At 38.1% G+C, this 20,769-nt stretch overlaps 1 protein-coding gene across 6 annotated transcripts in view; it reads left to right on the top strand.

Annotated features, from left to right (window-relative positions):
- SGMS2 (sphingomyelin synthase 2) overlaps nt 1–16,155 on the top strand; it is a 49,951-nt gene extending 33,796 nt beyond the window's left edge. For all 6 annotated transcript variants that reach the window (XM_053974992.1, XM_053974993.1, XM_053974990.1 and 3 more), the window contains 5 exons: nt 7,730–8,364; nt 9,070–9,187; nt 10,884–11,037; nt 14,980–15,146; nt 15,883–16,155. In XM_053974992.1, coding sequence (XP_053830967.1) covers nt 7,910–8,364; nt 9,070–9,187; nt 10,884–11,037; nt 14,980–15,146; nt 15,883–16,086 — 1,098 coding nt within the window. In that variant the 5' untranslated portion in view covers nt 7,730–7,909 and the 3' untranslated portion in view covers nt 16,087–16,155. The remainder of the gene's footprint in view (nt 1–7,729; nt 8,365–9,069; nt 9,188–10,883; nt 11,038–14,979; nt 15,147–15,882) is intronic.
- The last annotated feature ends 4,614 nt before the right edge of the window (nt 16,156–20,769 follow it).

Consider the following 20,769-nt stretch of genomic DNA (forward strand, 5'->3'; position numbering starts at 1 on the left):
TAGCAGGGCCTTTGGCACTGTCTCCCACAGCACACTCCTGGAAAAGCTGGCAGCCCATGGCTGGGACAGGAGCACTCTTTGCTGGGTTAGGAGCTGGCTGGATGGCCAGACCCACAGAGTGGTGGTGAATGGGGCTGCATCCAGCTGGGGCCGGTCACCGGTGGTGTTCCTCAGGAGTCTCTGCTGGGGCCTGTTCTGTTCAATGATTTTACTGATGACATGGATGAGGGTGTTGAGTCTTTCATTAGTAAATTTGGGGGCGACACTAAGCTGGGAGCATGTGTTGACCTGTTGGAGGGTAGGAGGGCTCTGCAGAGAGACCTGGAACTCCATCCGTCTGGATGGATGGGCAGAGTCCAATAGGATGGAGTTTAATAAGTCCAAGTGCTGAGTGCTGCATTTTGGCCACAATAACCCCCTGCAGCGTTATAGGCTGGGGACGGTGTGGCTGGACAGTGCCCAGGCAGAAAGGGACCTGGGGGTACTGGTTGACAGCCAGCTGAACATGAGCCAGCAGTGTGCCCTGGTGGCCAAGAAGGCCAAGGGCATCCTGGCCTGTGTCAGGGATAGTGTGGCCAGCAGGAGCAGGGAGGTCATTCTCCCCCTGTACTCGGCACTGCTGAGGCCACACCTTGAGTGCTGTGTCCAGTTCTGGGCCCCTCAGTTCGGGAAGGACGTTGAGATGCTGGAGCACGTCCAGAGGAGGCAACGAGGCTGGTGAGGGGCTTGGAACACAAACCCTGTGAGGAACAACTGAGGGGGCTGGGGGTGCTTGGCCTGGAGAAAAGGAGACTCAGAGGTGACCTTATCACTCTCTACAACTTCCTGAAAGGTGGCTATAGTCAGGTGGGGTTGGTCTCTTTCTCCAAGCAGCAGCTGTCAGAATGAGGGAACACAGCTTTAAGCTGTGCCAAGGGAAATATAGGTTGGATATTACGAAAAGTTTTTATGGAAAGAATTATAAAGTACTGGAATGGTCTGCCTGGGGAAGTGATGGAGCCACCATCCCTGGATGTGTTTAAAAAGAGATTGGATGTGGCACTCGATGCCATGGTTTAGTTAAGGTTTATGGGCATGGGTTGGACCTGATGATCTTGAAGATGTGACTCTGTGGTTTTGGTGTTGGCCCAGCTGCTTTTTGGAAGTAACATAGGGGAAAAATTTGACAGGCAGTATAGTCTTAATAATTACTGAAATATTTTTAGGGTATATGACTGATCAATTTACTGATTATGTAACTTCCTCTTCTAGCTGCCTGATGGCTGATAAGCTGTTGCACAGTCACTTTAAAGCACACATTAGTCACTGACTCCTCACTGCCCTGTACTGAAAGTGGTGACTAATCTCTGGGTCTGACTTTCCATTATGAAGCACAACCTTTACCCTTGGTAACTAGGTGGAGGACTTCACAAAATAGTCTAAAACATCCCTGCCTCCTGTGCTGGGTCTCTCTACCTCACAGCCAGTGTCTGCAGCTTCTGAGTCAGCTAGGAAAGATTTGAGGCATTTGTTGTGCTGCTAGGCTCTTAACAAATCTTTAGAGTTTGCTGTCTCTTTGAGAGGAATCTTGCTTTGGATAGTGGCTCTTAAGCAATGTCTGTGAAGCTCTAGCAGAATGAAAGGAAAAGCCAGCTTGCACATAAAAGCCTGATCCAGAGGCTTATCTTGGCACTCATTTTTGGCATTTTGTTTGAGGAAACTGAGGTAGTACAGTGACTTTCATACTTTGTAGAGTTTATAATAGGCTTTTCTAATGAATAGAAAAAGGTTATGAGCCAAACATTTTTTTGCAATGTTACAAAATATGCAGTGATAGAGAACCTTTTTTGCCTTTATTCAAAAGCAGCTGATTCAGAGCTTAAATATCACTTCAGATTAGCAGACTTTTCTGTGCAGATCTGAAATATTGAAACAGTCTCATTTTAACTTATGGGTTAAGCAGGAAGAAGACTTGATCTTATTTTTCTGGTATAAAGAAGTTGTGAGGGAGTCTTTAGGCTTTAGACTTTAACATTGGAATAACATTAATACTTCTTTCAGCTCTGTTGGAAAGGGATTTAGCAGTGTGCATTGACAGTGAAGGCAGAAAACACTTTTCTGAGCTGTATTTAATAGGCACATAGTCATTATTTATAGGGAAGTGATTATTCCTCTCTGCTTAGTACTACTTGGCTGTCTAGAATACTGTATCTGGTTTTTGGTCCTCGATCCAGGCAAAACATGAAATGGCAACAAGCCCAGCAGAGGGACCAGTAAGGTGGTCAGGAGGCTGGAGCACAGGCCTGGGAGGGGAGGCTGGGGGAGCCTGGGTTGTTTCAGCCTGAAGAAGAGCAGTCTCAGAGTGCCTGACTGCAGACCCTTAATACCTGCAAGGATGCCATCAGGAGCGTGGGGGCCAGGCTCTTCACAGCAGTGGGAAGATGAGATACAAAGGCTGTAACTTCTAATAAGAACTAGATACAAAACCAGTAGATTTAACAATTAAAAAACAAGCAAAACAGCAAAAATAAGTCCAGCTTTCACTGTGAGAGCAACCATGCAGTCAAACAGGCTGCTTGGGGAGGTTGTGCTTCTTTGCAGGCATGAAAAGTACGGCTGGATTGAAACCCTGAGTCACTGCTGATCCTGGCCAGAGGCCCAGGCACCTCCTGAGGTTTCTGCTAACCTGAATGATTCTGTTTGTTCTGCTGATTCTACAGATGTATGACTGACCATTCTCAAAACACTTGTTTTGGGGAAGACTGTTAACTTGTGAATAAAACCGACTTTGTCATACACATGTGGATTATTTCTGGAACAAGTTACAGTAGCACTAAAAGATAACAAATATTTGACAGCTATTGTGATCTTTTTTCTTGAAAGATAAGGGTACTAATCACAAGGAAAATCTAGCCATGTCATGGTGTCACCCTTAAAGGACATCAGACTCTTAGTTACCAAATACAGTCCTTCAGAGTCTGGGGACCCAACAGTTCAAGAGGTTAAAGATGCCTTCAAGCCATTAAGGCAACCCTACTCAGCAGTGTTCAAAATTATAAAAGAGCTTAAAGATATTTTTTTTCTTTGCTTGCTTAATTACTGGGGACAGGTTGGATGGGGCTTTGAGGACTTGATCTAGTAGAAGGTGTCCCTGCTCATGGCAGAAGAGTTGGAACTAGATGATCTTTTAAGGTCGTTTTCAACCTAAACCATTCTGTGGGGTTTTTTTGTGCTTTTTGGGACATACTGTTTCAGAAACCTGGCACTGCTGTAGAACACACTGGATAATGAATTACTAGGAAAATGAAACCTAACATACTTTTTACTATTAAGAGGTATGAAGAAACAGAATTCCACATGACTGGTAAAACTTGGTTTGTACAAATGGATAACCTATAATTTTAAAGCTTTTCTCCTCTATTTAGTCCTTAAAGATGTCTTCTGTTGGTACATTAGTAATCCTAAATAAGGGACTTGCCAAATCCCTCTCTCAAGGTAAAGAAAGTGCTCTATTTCTACTGCTGAAAATAATTTTATATGATGCAAGTAATTAATGCTTTTTATAAAAAAGTTAACATTTACTGCAAGCAACGTGATAATGTGATGATAATGAACGGTACTTCTGTAATCCAGCTTTGTTTCGCTTGCAGTTCTTTAGCATCACAGCAGTTTTCTTCTGGAGGTTTTGGGTAGTAATGAGTTTTTCTTCCTTCCAGCAGTCTGCACACTGTGATATGTACATATAGCCTGAAAGAAGGGAGAGATCTGGAATGCTTTCAAAAATAAAAATTAAGGAGAAACCTCTAAAAGCAAGTTGTTGTTCATTGCTGTCTAGATAAGTGATAACCTGGCTTCTTTTTTAGTTCTAGTTGCATAGGTAGTCCTAAAAATGTAACTGATGAAAACACAAGCTATCTAACAATTGTCTCCCAGTAACTATGGTATAGATAAGTTACTTCAAATTGTACTTTGTTTGCAGACCCTTTTTCTTCAGTTGCCAAATACAGAATACAGCTGTAGCAAATGTTTGAGCCAGCCTTAACAAAAGTGAATGAGCTTTAAAATAGTACTATCTGAAGTCTTTTCCATTTTGTATATGAAAGTATAGCTTCTCTTAATGTCAGAATAGATCATTCTCACTGTTTTGGATGCTCTTGTTCAAATAGTATTGAAACAACAGGTTAAGAACTGCTTATTTGAAAACCCTGTGCAAATTGTGACTATACAGTCCTTCATAAATTATAGAAATTAAAGTATTTTGAGAAATGCTGAAGTTCCAATACTGATGAGAAATACCATTTGGGAGCTAACTTTATGTGAAAATGACCTTTAGAAGAAAATTGGATGACTAACAAGCTAAATAAACTCTGTTATTCTTAATTTCTAGCATAAAGAGCCAAATGCAGACATGCTTTCTGGTGCTTGTCTCAAAGCTGTGCCCCCCCATCAACTATTTTCTTTCAAATGATAGTCAAATGAGGATGCAGAAAACTAAGGGATGCTATTTGCATGGGAGCAGGTAGGAGCTCAGGATAAAATATTAGGACATTTCCTCTTTTAGCATCTTTTTAATTCTAAAGACTTTCTTTGAAATATGTTGTTCCTTGAGGCAGTTATGATTTCTGCTGTAAAGTTGCTGCTTAAGAAGCTCTGCTTCTTGATAAGGTAACATTTATTTTTAGAAGGTATAGAAGTGGTTCCAAAAAGAAACCACCAAGTTTTAGGAACAAGTTATCCCTTATAGGAATTTTATTTATCCTCTTGGGTTACTTGGCCAATTTTTTGTGAGTTTGATACTTCCCCAGTAGTTGCTCCCTATTTTACAGCAATTTAGTGTGCTTTTCAGACCTAAGTGTTGGCAAGATGGCAAGATCTAAGCATTGCTGCCTGGTTGCTGAAGAATTCTAAGGCTTTCTATTTGTGGGCATCTTCTGGTTTTGATATGGGGATGTTTTGGATTTGACAAAAAAATTAAATAGATATTTTATCAAAAGGACAACGTGAAACTAAAAGGAACCACACCACTTATGGGTATGTGAATGGATATTTGAACTGGGGGCAGGAACTTGGCAGAAGAACCTGTGCACTTCTGGGCAGTTCCTTTTACAGCCAGTAGCAGAGGATAAGACTGTTGGTGCTCTGTATCTGTCACTTCTCTGGCCAGTCAGATTGGCAGAAAGGGGCTGAGAGCTTCAAGAAAGACTTTTGTGGTTTTCATCAATAGAGTTGCTAATTTCTTTTAGAATATGGGAGAAAGAGGTTGAAAAGGTACTATAAAGGGAAGCACTTACCTTCTTACAGATCACTCATCAGATGATGTATAGCGCCTTTAATTATCAATGTAAACAAACGTTTGGCTGCAGTATGCACTCTGCTTGAAATAATCTTGATGAGCCATCAGAAGTGGTAGATCAATATGCCTTACAATCCATTTAAAAGTACCAGGAAGGAACACAACTTTCTCCTGCAAGCTGTAGCTATAATTGTTTTGCTTAATAAGTTAATATGAGAACATGAGCACCGCTCTACTTTTTAGGTTCTTATGTTATTGTTCATCTGTACTTCAGATACTCTTTGATCTTCAGACCTTACTTGGATGTCATTAAACATCTGAAAGTAAAATCTTTCACTTATATCTCTAGGAACACTAGGTTAGGTATTTGTGGGGAAGAGAAGGAAATAACTAAGGTAGTTTGTGCTCATTTAATACATAATTCTAATAATGTTTCAACTGCACAGAATGTAAAATTTACCAGGTTTTGCTGATTGCTGCGTCAGTGGCTGCTATATGTAACATAATGGTGAAAAGTGGGGTCTTGACTTAGTAGATGAATGTTAGGTACATGCATTCCAAAACATATGCAATTAGGTTCAGTTTTTTCTCTACTGTCACTAAAGTGTTCTGTCACGTGTTTAAGATTGAAGGATTAAGTAGATTGACGGAATAAAAGAGTGGGTGTGTTAAGAAAAAGACCTGTGAAAGCTGAAATATTATTCTGGTATAGTTTTCAGTAAGACTGTTGCTTTTGTAGATGCTCTAAAAGGGTATTTTTAGTTGTAGGAAGCATCAGAGAAGTTGTTGTCTGGCTGATGGGTTAAACATGCCCTTTTCTTAGAGATACAGAGATCACAATATGATTGGAAAGAGGGAGGAAAAGCATCAAAAATCGCTTGTTTTCTTGGGTGTTTCTTTGTATGTGTTGTGTATGGATAGTTATCATACGCTTGTTGATCAGTAATTTAGAGAAGGTCGACCAATGACAATGGATTTCAGAAACACTGCTGGGGGATAAATTTAGAAATGCTTCTCAGCTATTTCAGTATTATTTGTATGAATCTCATATTTGGGATCTGAACTTTTACCTCGTCTCTTTTTCAGTGGTTGGAGCAGCACCCAGGAAATCAGTGAGATTTATATGCTGACCATGTTAAATGTCATCTCTGTTTGGGTGGGATGAGACTGGAAGGACCAAAACACAATCACTTGACTTTGCAGGCTCTTGTTGGTTTAGATTGTCCTGTAAGCAGGTGGCATGTTCTTAAGCAAGCCCTGTGGTGTATGGTTAGGTGTATGACGACTTAATTGTACACAGAGCATGGCAGACTAGCAGCCTGTGTTGGCATGCAGACACTTGAGGGGGTAGCAGTGCTGAACGTCTCTTGCAGGAACCACTAAAATAAGAGAGAATCACAATTTACTGTTAGATGGGGAGCAATTTGTACATGGTAATACTATTTTTGTCATAGGAGCTGAACAGAGTAAGAAAGATACATCACAGCTATGGTAAGTGATTTCACAGAACTTTAAAGATGGGGAAATGGCCTTTATTTTTACTAGCAAAATGACTGTTTGCTAGAGATGAACTTCATTCTTTGTTCCTTGTAGAAAAACTTGTTATAAAACATATGCACTTACCTGTGTTTTTTTTTTTTAGCTTGCAAAACTTTTATGAATTAACAAATGCAGCCTGAAATAAATCCTGAGTAATAATGACTCTATTTGTTCCTGTTTGAAAACAGTCTAAATAGATTTGGTTTTAAAGTAGCTAAAGGACAAACACAGGTTCATTTGTCATCTGTTCTGTGTGTACTGTATCATAACTAAGAATCGAATCCAGGTTTATATTTCTCAGTTATCTGAAATCTCAGACATTTAGTGGGCTATATAAATGCTTTTTTTACTTGATGGACTACTCATTTAGATCTAATGAAATTTGATGGAGCTATCTATTGAGTAGATTTTCTGGATGAATCTAAATTAATTTATGCCCTACAAAATTGAATTCTGTAGTGCCCTTCTGTTTTTTGTCCTATCACCTGAACTGACAAGATTTGTCTGATCTATATAGACAACCCATATTATTAATGTCTGTAGCAACCCTATGGTCAAAATCAGGATATTTTGCATGGAATATCTCTAAGCAGTAAAATTCAATGTTGCTGCAAATATGGATTAGCCTTAATTCTGATAACTGATAAAGCAAGTGATGTTATGATCATTAAAGTCTGTGGATCTTGTCCTTTAAAAAAACCCAAGCCTAAGTTGGTACTAGTTCTTAAACTGATATAAGATCTATCAAGTAGGAGTTGGCTTGAATTATTTCACAGTAATTTGCCTTTTGACTGTGTTTCTAAGTAGACTTGGATGGAATTGAAATACTTAAAAATGCCTGTTCTGAGAATGTTTTCTTCACTGTCCCATTACTACTTATGAAGGCCTTCAGTATCTGTTTTGGGGTTTTTTTTGCAGATGATTCAGCTCTAGAAGAAAGATTTGTCTTCACAAATTCCTTTGAAAGCACAATGGATGCATTTTAGAGTTCTACAGAAGTCATCTAGGAACAAGAACATTGGACTTTGAGAAATAACAGAGTTCATAGAGCCCAGAAATTGGTCATTAATAAAGCCTCTTTGGCCATACAGCTTGGAAATGAGTACCATTGAGACGGCAAAGCTTGAAGAGCACATGGAGGGTCAGCCAAATGAGACTTCTACAGGCTACTCACGACCTACTCTCTCAGTCAGTGAAGAGAACAAAAATGGCGCTAGCAAACCAAAGGGCTTGTCTAATGGCTTGCGAAAAACAGCAAAGAAATATCCTGATTACATCCAGATTGCTATGCCTGCTGAATCTAGGAACAAATTTCCTCTGGAATGGTGGAAAACAGGCATTGCCTTTGTCTATGCTCTCTTCAACTTGATTTTAACAACTGTCATGATCACTGTGGTCCATGAGAGAGTACCTCCAAAGGAGCTAAGCCCTCCCTTGCCTGACAAATTTTTTGATTACATTGATCGTGTGAAATGGGCCTTTTCTGTATCAGAAATAAATGGAATGATACTACTTGGATTATGGATATTCCAGTGGTTGTTTCTTAGATACAAGTAAGTTAGCGATTTTTTTTTCTCTGATGTATGATTATATTGCTCATTTTGGGTAAAAGAAATCCTAGAATAAAATCCTTAACAATACTGTAGAATAGGGCTGGCAGGAAAATAACAAAGGGATTGCTTGTTTACAAAATGTTCTAGTGACTATGGCAGATATGGAAATACAGGTTTTCTGATTATTGAATAATGTCTTTGAATTCTGAACTTCTGACGCCTGTGTTGTACTAGTCAAGTTTATTTTAAGATGGGGCTTTTCAGAATGTGTTTACTGACCTGGGAATGTTTAAACTGGGGAAATCATGATGGTGAGGAAGAACCCACTGTCCTCTACAGCTAAACAGAAGTTTTCTCCTATGTCTTTCTTAAACTATATATATTTAAGTCAAGAATGGGGTTATAGTATGGGACTAAAAAGAAATGGTCACTGAGTTGAGGAAAACTGCCTGGCTGCACCTGTAAGTTAGACTGAGTCCATCTTAAATTGGTAGGAGCTTCACACTATAAGGAGTTACAAGACTAAAAGCTGAAGAGGGATGTTTTAGTACTTGATTCAGAGAAGTGTGTGGTGAAGAGCTGGGGTGGAGCTGCTCTTTCATTCTAAGGATTCATCTATCTAATGAAGCTAGAGCTCCGTAACTGTTGAATATCCTGCAAGTAAACTTTTCACTCAATCTGTTTCCCCCCTTTCCTTACTTTCAGATCAATAGTGGGACGCAGGTTCTTTTTTATAATAGGAACTTTGTATCTGTACCGCTGTATTACCATGTACGTTACCACCTTACCTGTGCCTGGAATGCATTTTCAGTGTGCGCCAAAGGTAAGAGTCTTTGCCTCTTGCTTCTTGCCTTAAGTCTCTGCGTCAGTCCTGATGGCTCCTTAGATCAAACAGAAAGCAATGTTTCAGGTATTACTAAATAACACAAATTACAGTTGATGTCTTCAGAAACATAGGTAGTGATAAACCAAACCTTGTGTGATAATAGAGCCTCAAATTGTTCATGCAGTTGAGTACTCCCTTTCAGAACATCTTAGGTTGAAATAGTGCTGCTACTAAATCAATCAACTTGCTTCTGAGGCTCAAGCTAATCACTCTTAATACTGTAGCAATATTTTTTTCTTATATGGTGGGATACCCTAGGTCAGTACTGGAATTCATAGGCTGATAAGCAAGCTTGTGTTGCTGTATCCCTTTAACAACCCACACTGTTACGTGCTTTGCCTAGTTTCTCACACTATTTGGTCAAGACCTATTGCAATACCTGAAATCAGCTGTCTGTCTCTGCTTCCAACCTGCAAATTTTATAAGAGTGTGACTTAAACAAGTTCAGCTGCGTAAATGAGCTGATACATACAGAGACATGGATGTGCTAATAGTTTTACAAAATTATTTTAAAAATTTAATGACACTGGAGTTAAGTGGTGACATAAAGGAGTTGTTACTCCCACTTTAGGTTACTAATAAAAAGTTGTACACTTAAAATTCCTTGGAACAGACTCTGTTGTGTTAGCTGTACTAAAGAAAAGTATTGCCAGTTTAGTGGGGGGATAAATTTGCCACCTCTTGGGCAAGATTTCTAGTCTTGAGTTACAGCATCATGGCTGTTGTCTTCTACATTGAGACAACTTTGGGATATAGTGGGTTAATTACTCCTCTTATGAATCAGTGTCTATTTGAAAATGTTTTATTTAAGTGCCCCTATTGTAAAGATGTAATGATTTTGTTGTAACAGCTTGGGGAATGACTATGTAATAGACTGTGTGTTGAGGAGTGAGAACAGGTAATCAAAGGAAAATGCAAATGTTACTGCTGAAAGTGCATTTTGCTAGCATGAAACCAGGGTTAATTACTTGAACTCTGGAAAAACACTTTATGATAATTCTTCTGGATTTTTTTTGTCAAATGTGACTATTTTTTCTGATTATGGAAAACAGTTATCCATTTTTCTTGGGGTTTTTTGTAGAGTTAATTTAAAACAGGTAGATTAAACTGCATAGTATCTATAAGAAATCAAAAGCTGGTCCTAATACATGCTTTAAAAATGTACATCCTCCAAATATGAGTTAACTCCTGACTGAGTTTAACTAAATCTGAAATGAAGCAAGTTTGAGGTTTTTACTCAGTAGAAATACTGGTCAGCTCTGAACAGAATAACAGAATTGGTATGCAAGGTTGTACCAGTTTTTAATGGGTTTCATTGATTCTGTCAACTGCTGCTATGAGAGATCTAACCTTACAAATTTGTAATGTTTATATTTTCAGTATATTCTGCATTTCATTCTCATACAATGCATATTTTAAAATATTCAGGGAAAGTATAGACAGAATTCTAGTGTTACCAAACTGATCTTTATTGCCTGTCAACTTTGAAACGCGTGCTTATTTAAGAATATGTAAAAGAAACCTGAAAAAAAATAAGATAATTTGTCCTTTTATCCCTGTCTGCCTGACTCTACATGTGTTTGGGCAAGAAATTTACTTGAGTCACTTATGATACTTCTTTCTGGTGTTCTAGTTGAATGGAGACTCTCAGGCAAAGGTTCAGAGAATTCTGCGACTGATTTCTGGTGGTGGTCTGTCCATAACTGGATCACACATCCTGTGTGGAGACTTCCTGTTTAGTGGACACACTGTAGTATTAACGCTGGTCTATCTGTTCATCAAAGAGTGTAAGTGATTGTATTTCAATGCACTTTCTTTTCATACTCGTTGTACTGGGAAAACAAATGACAAAAGTACGTGCAAAACTACTGCTCTCCAAAAGTTACTCGTCAGTTGTACACAGACTGTATTTATATGGGTTTGAAACACAAATTGAGTGGATTATAGAACTGTGGCTGTAGTAAAATCATAAAGTAGCTAAGTTTGGAAGGGACCACTGTAGGTTATCTAGCCCAACCTTTCTGCTCAAGCAGATTTCCATAGAGTACGTTGCGCAGGATTGTGCCCAGACAGTTCTTGAATGTTTCCAGTGAGAGACTTCACAGCCTCTCAGGGCAATCTGTTCCAGTGCATGGTCACCTGCATAGTAAACAATTTCTTCCTGCATTTAGGTAGAACTTCCTGTGCATCATTTCTTGCTTGATGCCTCTTGTCCTATTGCTTGGCACCTATGAGAAGGGCCTGGTTCTATCCTCTTGACACCTTCCATTCAAATATTTAGACACATTGATGAGGTTTCCTCTCAACTTCTCCAGTCTAAGCAGGCCTGTTTTCCTCTGTTGCTCCTCATAAGAGAAGTGCTCTGGTTTCCTAATCATCCTCATAGCCCTCCACTGGACTTGTTCCACATCTGTCTTGTACTAGGGAGCCTGGAACTCCAGATGTTCCTCACAGGGCTGAGCAGAGGGTCAGGACTACCTCCAACCTGCTGGCAATGATCTTACTAATACACCCTAGGCTACTGTGCCCTTTTTGGCCATGAGGGCACTGCTCATGGACAGCTTGGCCACCAGGACCTCCAGGTACTTAGCAGAGGTGCTTTCCAGCAGGTTGGCCCCCACCCTGTAGTGGTGCACCAGGTTCTTCCATCCAAGTGCAGGACCCTGAACCTGCTCTTGCTGAGTTTCAAAAGGTTCTGCTCTGCCCATCCCTTCAGTATGTATGATTTTTTTGAAGGGCAGCACAGCTCCACTCCTCTGAGCTTTGTATCCTCATCAGACTTGCTGAGGATGAATTCTATCCCTTCATCTAAGTTGTTGATGAGTAAGTTGAACAATACTAGGCCCAGTATGAATCTTTGGGTTGAATTAGACTGTGCCAGTGATTTAAAAACCTTCCAAGCCCTGCCATTCAACCAGTTCAGTCCACCCTCACTAATTGTCCAGCCTTGCCTGTTAGGATATCATGGGAGATAATGTCAGAAGTCTTGCTTGAAGTTCACATAGGTAACATCCAGTTGTCTCCTGTTATCTGTCCAGCCAATTGTCCAGATTTTAAAGGCTATCAGGCTGGTTAAGCATGACTTGCCTATGGTGAATCCATGCTAACTACTCCTGACCACATGCTTAGTCATGGCCTCAAGGGTGAACTGTTCCATCACCTTCCTAGGGATTGTGGTAAGGCTGACTAAAAGTGTTACAGGCTTTAATTAAGGGCTAAATGTGGCTAATCATGTCACCTCTATCTTTATGTAAGTGTTTATTGCTTGATTAAAACAAGATCACTTTTCATCACTTGTTGACAACTGATTTAAATTTTGGATAAAACATGCTGTAGTAATTGTGCACACTAGCTCTGTGCAGATTAGCTGCAGGAGGTTGTAGGGAATTCTGTGGCTTGAGCACAGCATCATTGCACACTTACACTCCATCCAGAAGCAAAATTAATTTTCTCAGGTGTGCTATACATTAGTTACTGCAAGCAATGAAAAGTTAATTTATGATCTTTGGATGTCTTGTGCTGGAGTGTCCTACTTAATGCTTCTTGTGGCTGATAAGAATTTGGCAAGCATGCAGAAGATGCAGTTATAGTTTCTCCCTTTGCTTTACATTGCTCTGGGGCATGGGAGGAAAAATCTTCTGTGCTGCACCGAGAGAATCTATTGAAATGTTAGGGAACTTAGCACTGACTTCTAAATCTAATATCTGGTAAACAGTGCTTCTGTCCTGGGAGCTTGGCCACTCATGAATACGTAGCGGGGAGTTCCCTTCTCAGTTCTCATGTTTGGAGTTGGAATCTTCTCTCCTGTTGTTGTATCCCAAACTATGCAAATGCTAGCTTGGCTCATGGGAATATAATTCTCACTGAAAACAAAAATAAGACTAACCATCATTAGTTTGATGCCTTCCTTTTATTAAAATGTTGAGGGAACAAGGTGCTGCAGTGCTGCTTTCTGCCTTAAGCAAAAAATACAATATAAAAGGGCCTCTTGAATGTGATAGACTCCAAATTGCAGATTTGAGTTGTTCTTCTTTGAACAGTGATTTAAGATCCTGATTGTAGTCTGATGATTCTTAGACCTTGTTCTTTCCTGTGATGTGAATATTACTGGAGGAATGGCGTTGTAACTCATCAGAATTACCAGAGCAATATAAGGAAAATAGCCTAATAACAGAGTTTGTTTGCCTTGTTTTGTCTGTTGTGTTGTATTATGTATGTCTGTATTTTAATGCTATTCATGTACTCAGTTGTACCAGGAAAGATAAGACAACCCAATATTTTCTGGAATAGTTTCTTCTGTACTTTGTATTATAAGGGATTGGTGCAATTTTATTATACAAATTTTTGTAATAAGCTCTTTGACTGCTGCCTAATTGTTAGGCATATATTTCACTGAAATTGTTTTCTATGTAAGTGAGAAATGCATAGCTTTCCATTTTTCAACCTCCCATATAATGATCAAAATGTTATCTGAACCAGGACATAAGCCCTATAATTGCTCTGTATTGGAGGCTGCTTATGGCAGTCTTCTCTGCTCTTTCAGTAACATGTCTTTGGTGTAAGATGCATTCTGAGGTTTTGATGTCTGGCTTAGTAGAGTTTTTGCCCTGATCTTCTCTTCCATTCATACTCCGCCATTTTTTTGTCTTTGCACACTGCATTTTTCACCAGAATAGTTATTTGTGTTTTTAGCCTTGTTATGTCTGTCTTGCTCAATGCTGTTTTCATCAACTTCTTGAGATTACTCGGGGGGGGGGGGGGGGGGGGGAAAGATGGGAATCTGTCTGCAGGGTTTTGGGGAAAGTTAAGAGAATTTGTTTTGATGCTTGTACCAAAAAGTGGCACTACAGTTATTATTTTGCAGAGGCCTATGAGAGCCTGGGTAGGCTTGTTGAGATCAGTAACTTTTCTACTGGTATTGTGTGAAAATAAAGGCTGACCATTGCCCCACAAGGCAAGAGGTGCCAAAACCTCCCACTGTGAGTGAAATGAAGCCAGTTAGCCTGTCAGAAGTTATGAATGATCATTGTGACACTCAGGGCATTTTTTCAATGAAGAAAGACTTACAGGAGAACTTTTCCACTGAGGTGGCTGAAATGCATTTTGAATAGCTTCATTCCCATTTATTAAATCTTTCATTAAAGAGTAAAGTCGCATACTGTCCTTTTCTCTACAGTATATTTTGTTTCATAGAACTGAGGCTTCATGCAAATTAATTGAAATTTGTATGAAGCCTCAGTTCTTAAAAACCTAAGAATTAACATGAGTGTCTTTCTGTTTAATTTGTGATCTCTGCTTGGGTTGTGTCAATTGTAGAGATTTGAGTTTACTTGAATATAGACCATGAAAAGAAAAGATTAAATACAACCAAGTTAAATAACCAAAGTGTATGTCTTACCTCAATTTTGTCTCTTCCTCTGCACCTTAAATCCTAGAAATTATTTAACTGGAGAACTTAATTTGACTAGAAAATGGGTGTCACTGTTGTCTAACTAACCCATCTTGTGCTCACCTTAAAAAGTAAGAACACCTCAGTAAGTTTGTGTAATTTATTATGTAGATTCATACAAATCACAACAGGGAATCTGTACCAGTGTGATATGCATTACGTTTTCAAATTTAGCAGCCTTAAATTAATTTTCTTATCTTTTTGCCCTTGCTTTTTTGGGCTGTTAGAATAACAGATGATTTTTTTGTTGTTTTTTCCCCATCACCTCCCTGTCTCACAGATTCACCGCGACATTTCTGGTGGTATCACTTAATCTGCTGGCTGATGAGCGCTGCTGGCATCATTTGTATCCTGGTTGCTCATGAACACTATACCGTAGATGTCATCATTGCCTACTATATCACTACACGGCTCTTCTGGTGGTACCACTCCATGGCTAATGAAAAGGTGAGTGGCCTTCACAATCCTTGTGTAGCCTGCATTTGTTAAAATTGCCAGAAGGTCAAAGTTAATTCTTAAGTTCAGAATAAAAGTAGATGTTCCATATTGAAGTTTAAACAGAATGGGCAAGGAGTTTCACGTCATTGTTATTTAAGTAAATAATATTAATTTGTCTTTAAAATATTTTTGAGCTTTTGCAGTTTTAATGCTGTTGTAGATGTATAGAACAGCCCTTTGTCTCAGCTTATGAATAAATAATAGTTTAGTAATAAAAGTTCTGGACACCTGAAATTGCCTAGACAGTCCTACAAGTCTAATGACAATTGCTGTGTAAATGTCTTTAAAGGTACACTGTTCAGAAGGTTTCTGCTGCTGTTGTTTCAACAGCACTTTCAAGTAGAAGCATAACTCTTAAGCCCATTTAATCTAATTCTCATCTCTTACTCATCAGTGGAAATATAACATGCCTGAAAGCAATCATATTGAAAAAGGCTTGAGTGCTTTGTTGCCCCAAATTTTGCACAGCAACAAAGCATCCCTTCATGGTAAAGATGCTTAGTTTGTAGTATGTATTTGGACAATAATGTCTGTCTCAATTCTGTGTTTCTAGGCTAAATACTCTCTTTGCAGAAATGCATGCAAATGCATTGCATTTTTGCTGTTGTCTTGACTCAGTGTAATTGATTATAAGCCATTAAACTGACAGTTGCCTTTTCCTCTTTACATGCTTGTGCCAATACAGACTTTAAAGGTGTCTTCGCAGACAAATTTTCTCTCTCGAGCATGGTGGTATCCAATATTTTATTTCTTCGAGAAGAATGTGCAAGGCTCTGTTCCTTGCAGTTTTTCCTGGCCAATATCTTGGCCTCCCAGCTGCTTCAAATCTTCATGCAAAAAGTATTCACGGGTTCAGAAGACAGGAGAGGACAATGAAAAATCTACCTGAAGAAAAGAATCTGCTCTGGTTTCTTCATTTTTGGTGGTTTTTTTTTGGGTTTTTTTTGGGGTTTTTTTGGGTTTGTGGTTTTTTTTGTTTTGTTTTGTTTTTTTTTTTTTTTTTTTGGTTTTTGTTTTTGTTTTGTTTTTTTTTTACCAAAACATTAATGCTGTAACCAAAGTTCTTAAGAAGACTGTAACTGAAGAAGTGGACCAAGCTTCTGTGCAATTGATGGAAAGACAGTTGTAGACACATATATTGCATTCCAGATGTTTTCCTCTCATCTGGCTGTAGAGACCTATTCTACTCTTCAGTGCTAATGAAATGCACCACTGATGGGGTTTTTTTATTAAAGAAAAAACAGAGAAGGACTGTGCTTTATTAATGAGATAGAGGTGCCAAAGACCACAATAACACTTCCATTACTATCACTCATCCACAGAAGCACCCAAAAGTCTCATCTTCAGAGCTCTGGAGTGCATAAGGGCAAAAACATGCTAACATGTATAGGCACGATATTGGCATATTGAGGTGTAAAAAAAATAACACAGTTGTGGGAAGTGGTTTGTAGCTTCATTATTCTTGCTAATGAAGGTAAGGCCTTTGTGTGTCTGGTACAGCTGGAAGCAAGTATGACTTTTTTACACACTGTGGGTATGAATATCTTAGGACCCTAAAATACTACTTACCACCATTAACTCCCATGTATTCTACTATATACCAATTTTTACATTTTTATTAGTAATTTTATATTTAAACAGTTGTGTTACCTGATGAATTTGCAAATTAGAAACAGCTACTAGCATCAGAGCTCAAGGAGCCTAAAATTTTATTTTTAGTAAGAGACACAGTTTCAACATCTGAATCTTGAATTACAGCTGGCCTTGTCTATATAGCTATACAGTGCCTGTCAGTGTGTATAGATGCAGATATACACAAAAGCACATACCTTAAACAAAAATTATTTACTGGGAAGAGTAATCCTAGAGTTCTTGATGCAGGCAGAAGTTGTACAGCTCTCACCTGCTTGAGGAATGCAAGGCCAGGTCCAAAATGGGGCTACATTTAAAATAAACATTTTAATTTTAGTAGCAATCTCTTGCTGAAGCTATGTAGTAGGTTTGCTTGGGAGCCATAGTTCTCTACTGAATTTCTTTTTTTTGCCTTTTACCTCTTGACACATGTTTCTGTGACTTACTTTAAAAAAAACAACCAAACAGAAAAGTGCTAAGATGAAATATCTGCAGCAGCAGCATTTCTTCAATTACAATGTAAGATAATTTCATATTAATTGACACTGTGGTAGAACTCAAAAATACATTACCTTTTTTTCCCAGGGTTTCAGTCCAGCTAAAATGGCTATCTAAAAAAGTTGGCTGAGAATGGGGGAAACTACCATGGGGTGAACATGTAACAAAACCACAGATTAACAGCTACCTGTTTCTTGTTGGTTTATGTTGTTTTGTATTGTTGTGAAAGCAAAGTAGAAAATTAGCGCACCGTGTTTAGCCATTAATATTCTGTATTAATTTCTGCAGTTAACTCAATATTATTTTCAGATATTCACTAAAACTTAATGAAAATAGAAAACTGCATTGTGTTGAGGTAATATTAATATAAACAAAATGCTGCATATTTTAAGAATGTCTTGAACTGAGTGACAAGTGTGAACACAATTTAAATAATGACAACTTGTTTTTAAAAAGTCCAAAGTTAGTTATAAAATGAAATACAGAGTATTCAAATATAATAATTTTCAGTTAAGGGGATAATTTCTCTGAGTTGTACATGAGAATACTTTTATGCATTTCAAATATTTTTGTGCATTATCAAAATAATACAATAAAAAGTGTTCCTTTCAATACATTTTTGGAAAAACTTAGTTAAGAAGAAAATTCAGCTGCGGTTTGGTTTTGTTATTTAAAATGAGTTTAGTAGACTCTGATAATGTGCCCCTGAAGTTGTGTGTATATGGGCATATCTGTGCTTTCATTTGCTTGCTTCTAGCAGACCTTGGACAGCTACAAAGCCAGTATCAAAAAACTTTTGAAAATCCTTTTTCTCGATCATATAAATGAATCTGTTCAACACTAGTCAGTAGATCTCCTGAGATACTTGTTATATCAGTACTACTTCATAGATCATAATTTTTAAAGCTAAAATCTAAGCTTTGTGATACCTTAAATATAGTCATGTTAATCCACTTGTAGTGATACTATCTTTTAGGAGTTATGAATGGATTTCATTAGTAGTCACTGTGCCTTGAAAATAGCACGATGAAAGACATTACCTGAGGAGCTTAAGCAGTGGTTTTCATCTGGTGGCTGAAAAATAAACACTTTGACAGTGGGATTTCTGTAATAGATCTGCAAAGCAGGCTTTCTTCATGCAGGATGAGGTATTTGGGATTTTTTACACTTATCACTTTGACATTTTTTTCTTTCAGAAACAGGAATGAAATAGAACCAAGTAAAGACTCTGCTTTTGTTGGGCTATGTGAGCTTTCATTCAACTGCTGAATTTGATAGAAACTTCTGTTGTAGTACAACAAGAAAGTTTAAGTAGCAGCTCTAGCTCAAAATACGTGATTCCTGTTCTGACTCAGTCTGCCCTTAAGTACTTAATATTTATCCACTGTATGAAAGCTCTAAAAGGGATATGTATGTGTTTAATTAGCAGAAAGCCCCAATTTTCTATGCTCTCAATAGCATTTAAGTGCTTTTACAAACTTCGATGGTATAGCTGTATTTGACAACTCTTTAGACCTATATGTAAGGTGATAAAATGGGTAAGTAATGGTATATTCTAGTTCTTACTGTTATAGTAGTTTATCCAATACAAACCACAACTGCTATGTAAAAATTAATAATTGTAACATCTTGGTGATCATTGTATACAAATACCATGAAGCTTAAAGTATAGTTTCATCATAAGAAGCAAGAGATTGCAATAAGTAAAAAGGAGAAATTTGGACTTCCCTTGGGCCTACCATCAAGTGGTTGGTATATTATTTGGTCTGTATATGCCCAATACTTTGCAGTGTGTCACTAATTATTTTTTCCTAGTTACAGTAATATTTCTGAGATGTCACGTGAGCTGCCCCTTTCCTGTGACTGTAACATGCTCCTCTTGACTGAAGAGCATTTACATGTTGAACTTTACAGACACTTAATAAAAAAACCCCACTACATTTGTAGACCTGACCCATCAGTATCACTTAAATGCTGGTGGGCTTTCTTAAAATGCCTAACGTAAATTTAAATCTGGATTTTAAATGTTAATTTGAACATTTAAATAAATGTGCTGCTAAGTGGTCATGCTACAGATGCTTACTCCTAATGCCATAAATGGTTAACGTCTACTTGAAAGCCCTTTAAATGGACACTTTTTTCAGTACGTGCTTAGCACTCCCATGTGGACATAAATGGTACTAACTTTTAGTCATCCTTCGCTGCTGTTTTTTGGAAAGATCGCCACAGGTGGCGTAGTAGCAAAAATTGCTGTGCTAAACATTGCAAGTACCGGACTTGCTGCCCTCCTTAAAAAAAAAAAACAAACTGGTTGGGAGAGAAGGAAACGAAAAAAAGTTTGTTAAAATACACTACCTTCATGTAATAGAGAAATAAGGCTCAGCAACAGAGACAGAACTGGGAAGTCTTAAAAGAGATGAGAGACCATTCTCTTAATTGGATTATTGCAAATCTGCTTACTAGGGTCTTAGATCAGAATCTGTTCAATCTCTGGCTTTCTCCTATCAGTAGTATCTGGCTAGACAGTTTATCCTAAGTTGGTTGGTACTAACCCAAATTCTTTTCCTCATTTGATTAGATGGGATTTACTGTTCTAGAGACGGATCCATTAGCTTCAGTGCAAGGTGAAGTCTTTCCATTCACTTTAAATGACCTTTCCCATATCTCTATGTTGGTTTTTGTTTGTTTGCAGGAATTTTTTTCTTTGTTAGTGGGGTTTTTGTGTTCTGTGGTTTTGGTTTTGTTGGTTTTAGTTTTTTTTTTAAATGCATAAATCTTGAATCTTAAAGATTCATGGGCTTATTTTGAAAATGGGTCCAAGCTGCTAGATGGACTAGAACCATTTTGCCTTACTGGCAGATGTAATAGTTGTAAAACTCCATTGTCATCTTGATATTTTACAATATGCATGTTTTGGACTTATCTAGAACTCTTATATTGGCACACAAAATTAGAGTAATGCTATGAGATTGAACACTTCTGTTTTAAAGTGTTCTATTCCAGGCATTGTAAAATCAATGTCTTAAATTCAGTTACTGTTAATAGGGATCTTAAAAGTAAATACTCCTAATAGGCATCATTCAAATGAGTATTGCTGCTTAAGTACACATGAGAAAAATATCCTAGCATGCCATTCAAGTAACTTTGCTTATAAGTAAGCTTTTATGTGCTATTCTGTGATGCTTCTCAGATTCCAGAGAAAAGTGCTGTGAAACAGGGAATAGAGACAAAGGCATTTGTTGTAGTATTTCTAAGGAAAAGGAAGGAAGATGAAAACACTGAAGTAGGTAGTGATCATATATTGTTTTTTGCATGAAATTGAGCTAATACTACACATAACTTGCAAAAAGTGTAGATTTAAATTGTGTAGTAGTTCTGCAAAAAAAAAAAAAAAAAACACAAAAAAAACCCCAGACCTATAAGGAAGCAGCAGCACATCATT

This window comes from Vidua macroura, chromosome 4 (assembly GCF_024509145.1).
Source record: "Vidua macroura isolate BioBank_ID:100142 chromosome 4, ASM2450914v1, whole genome shotgun sequence".
Classification (NCBI taxonomy): domain Eukaryota; kingdom Metazoa; phylum Chordata; class Aves; order Passeriformes; family Viduidae; genus Vidua; species Vidua macroura.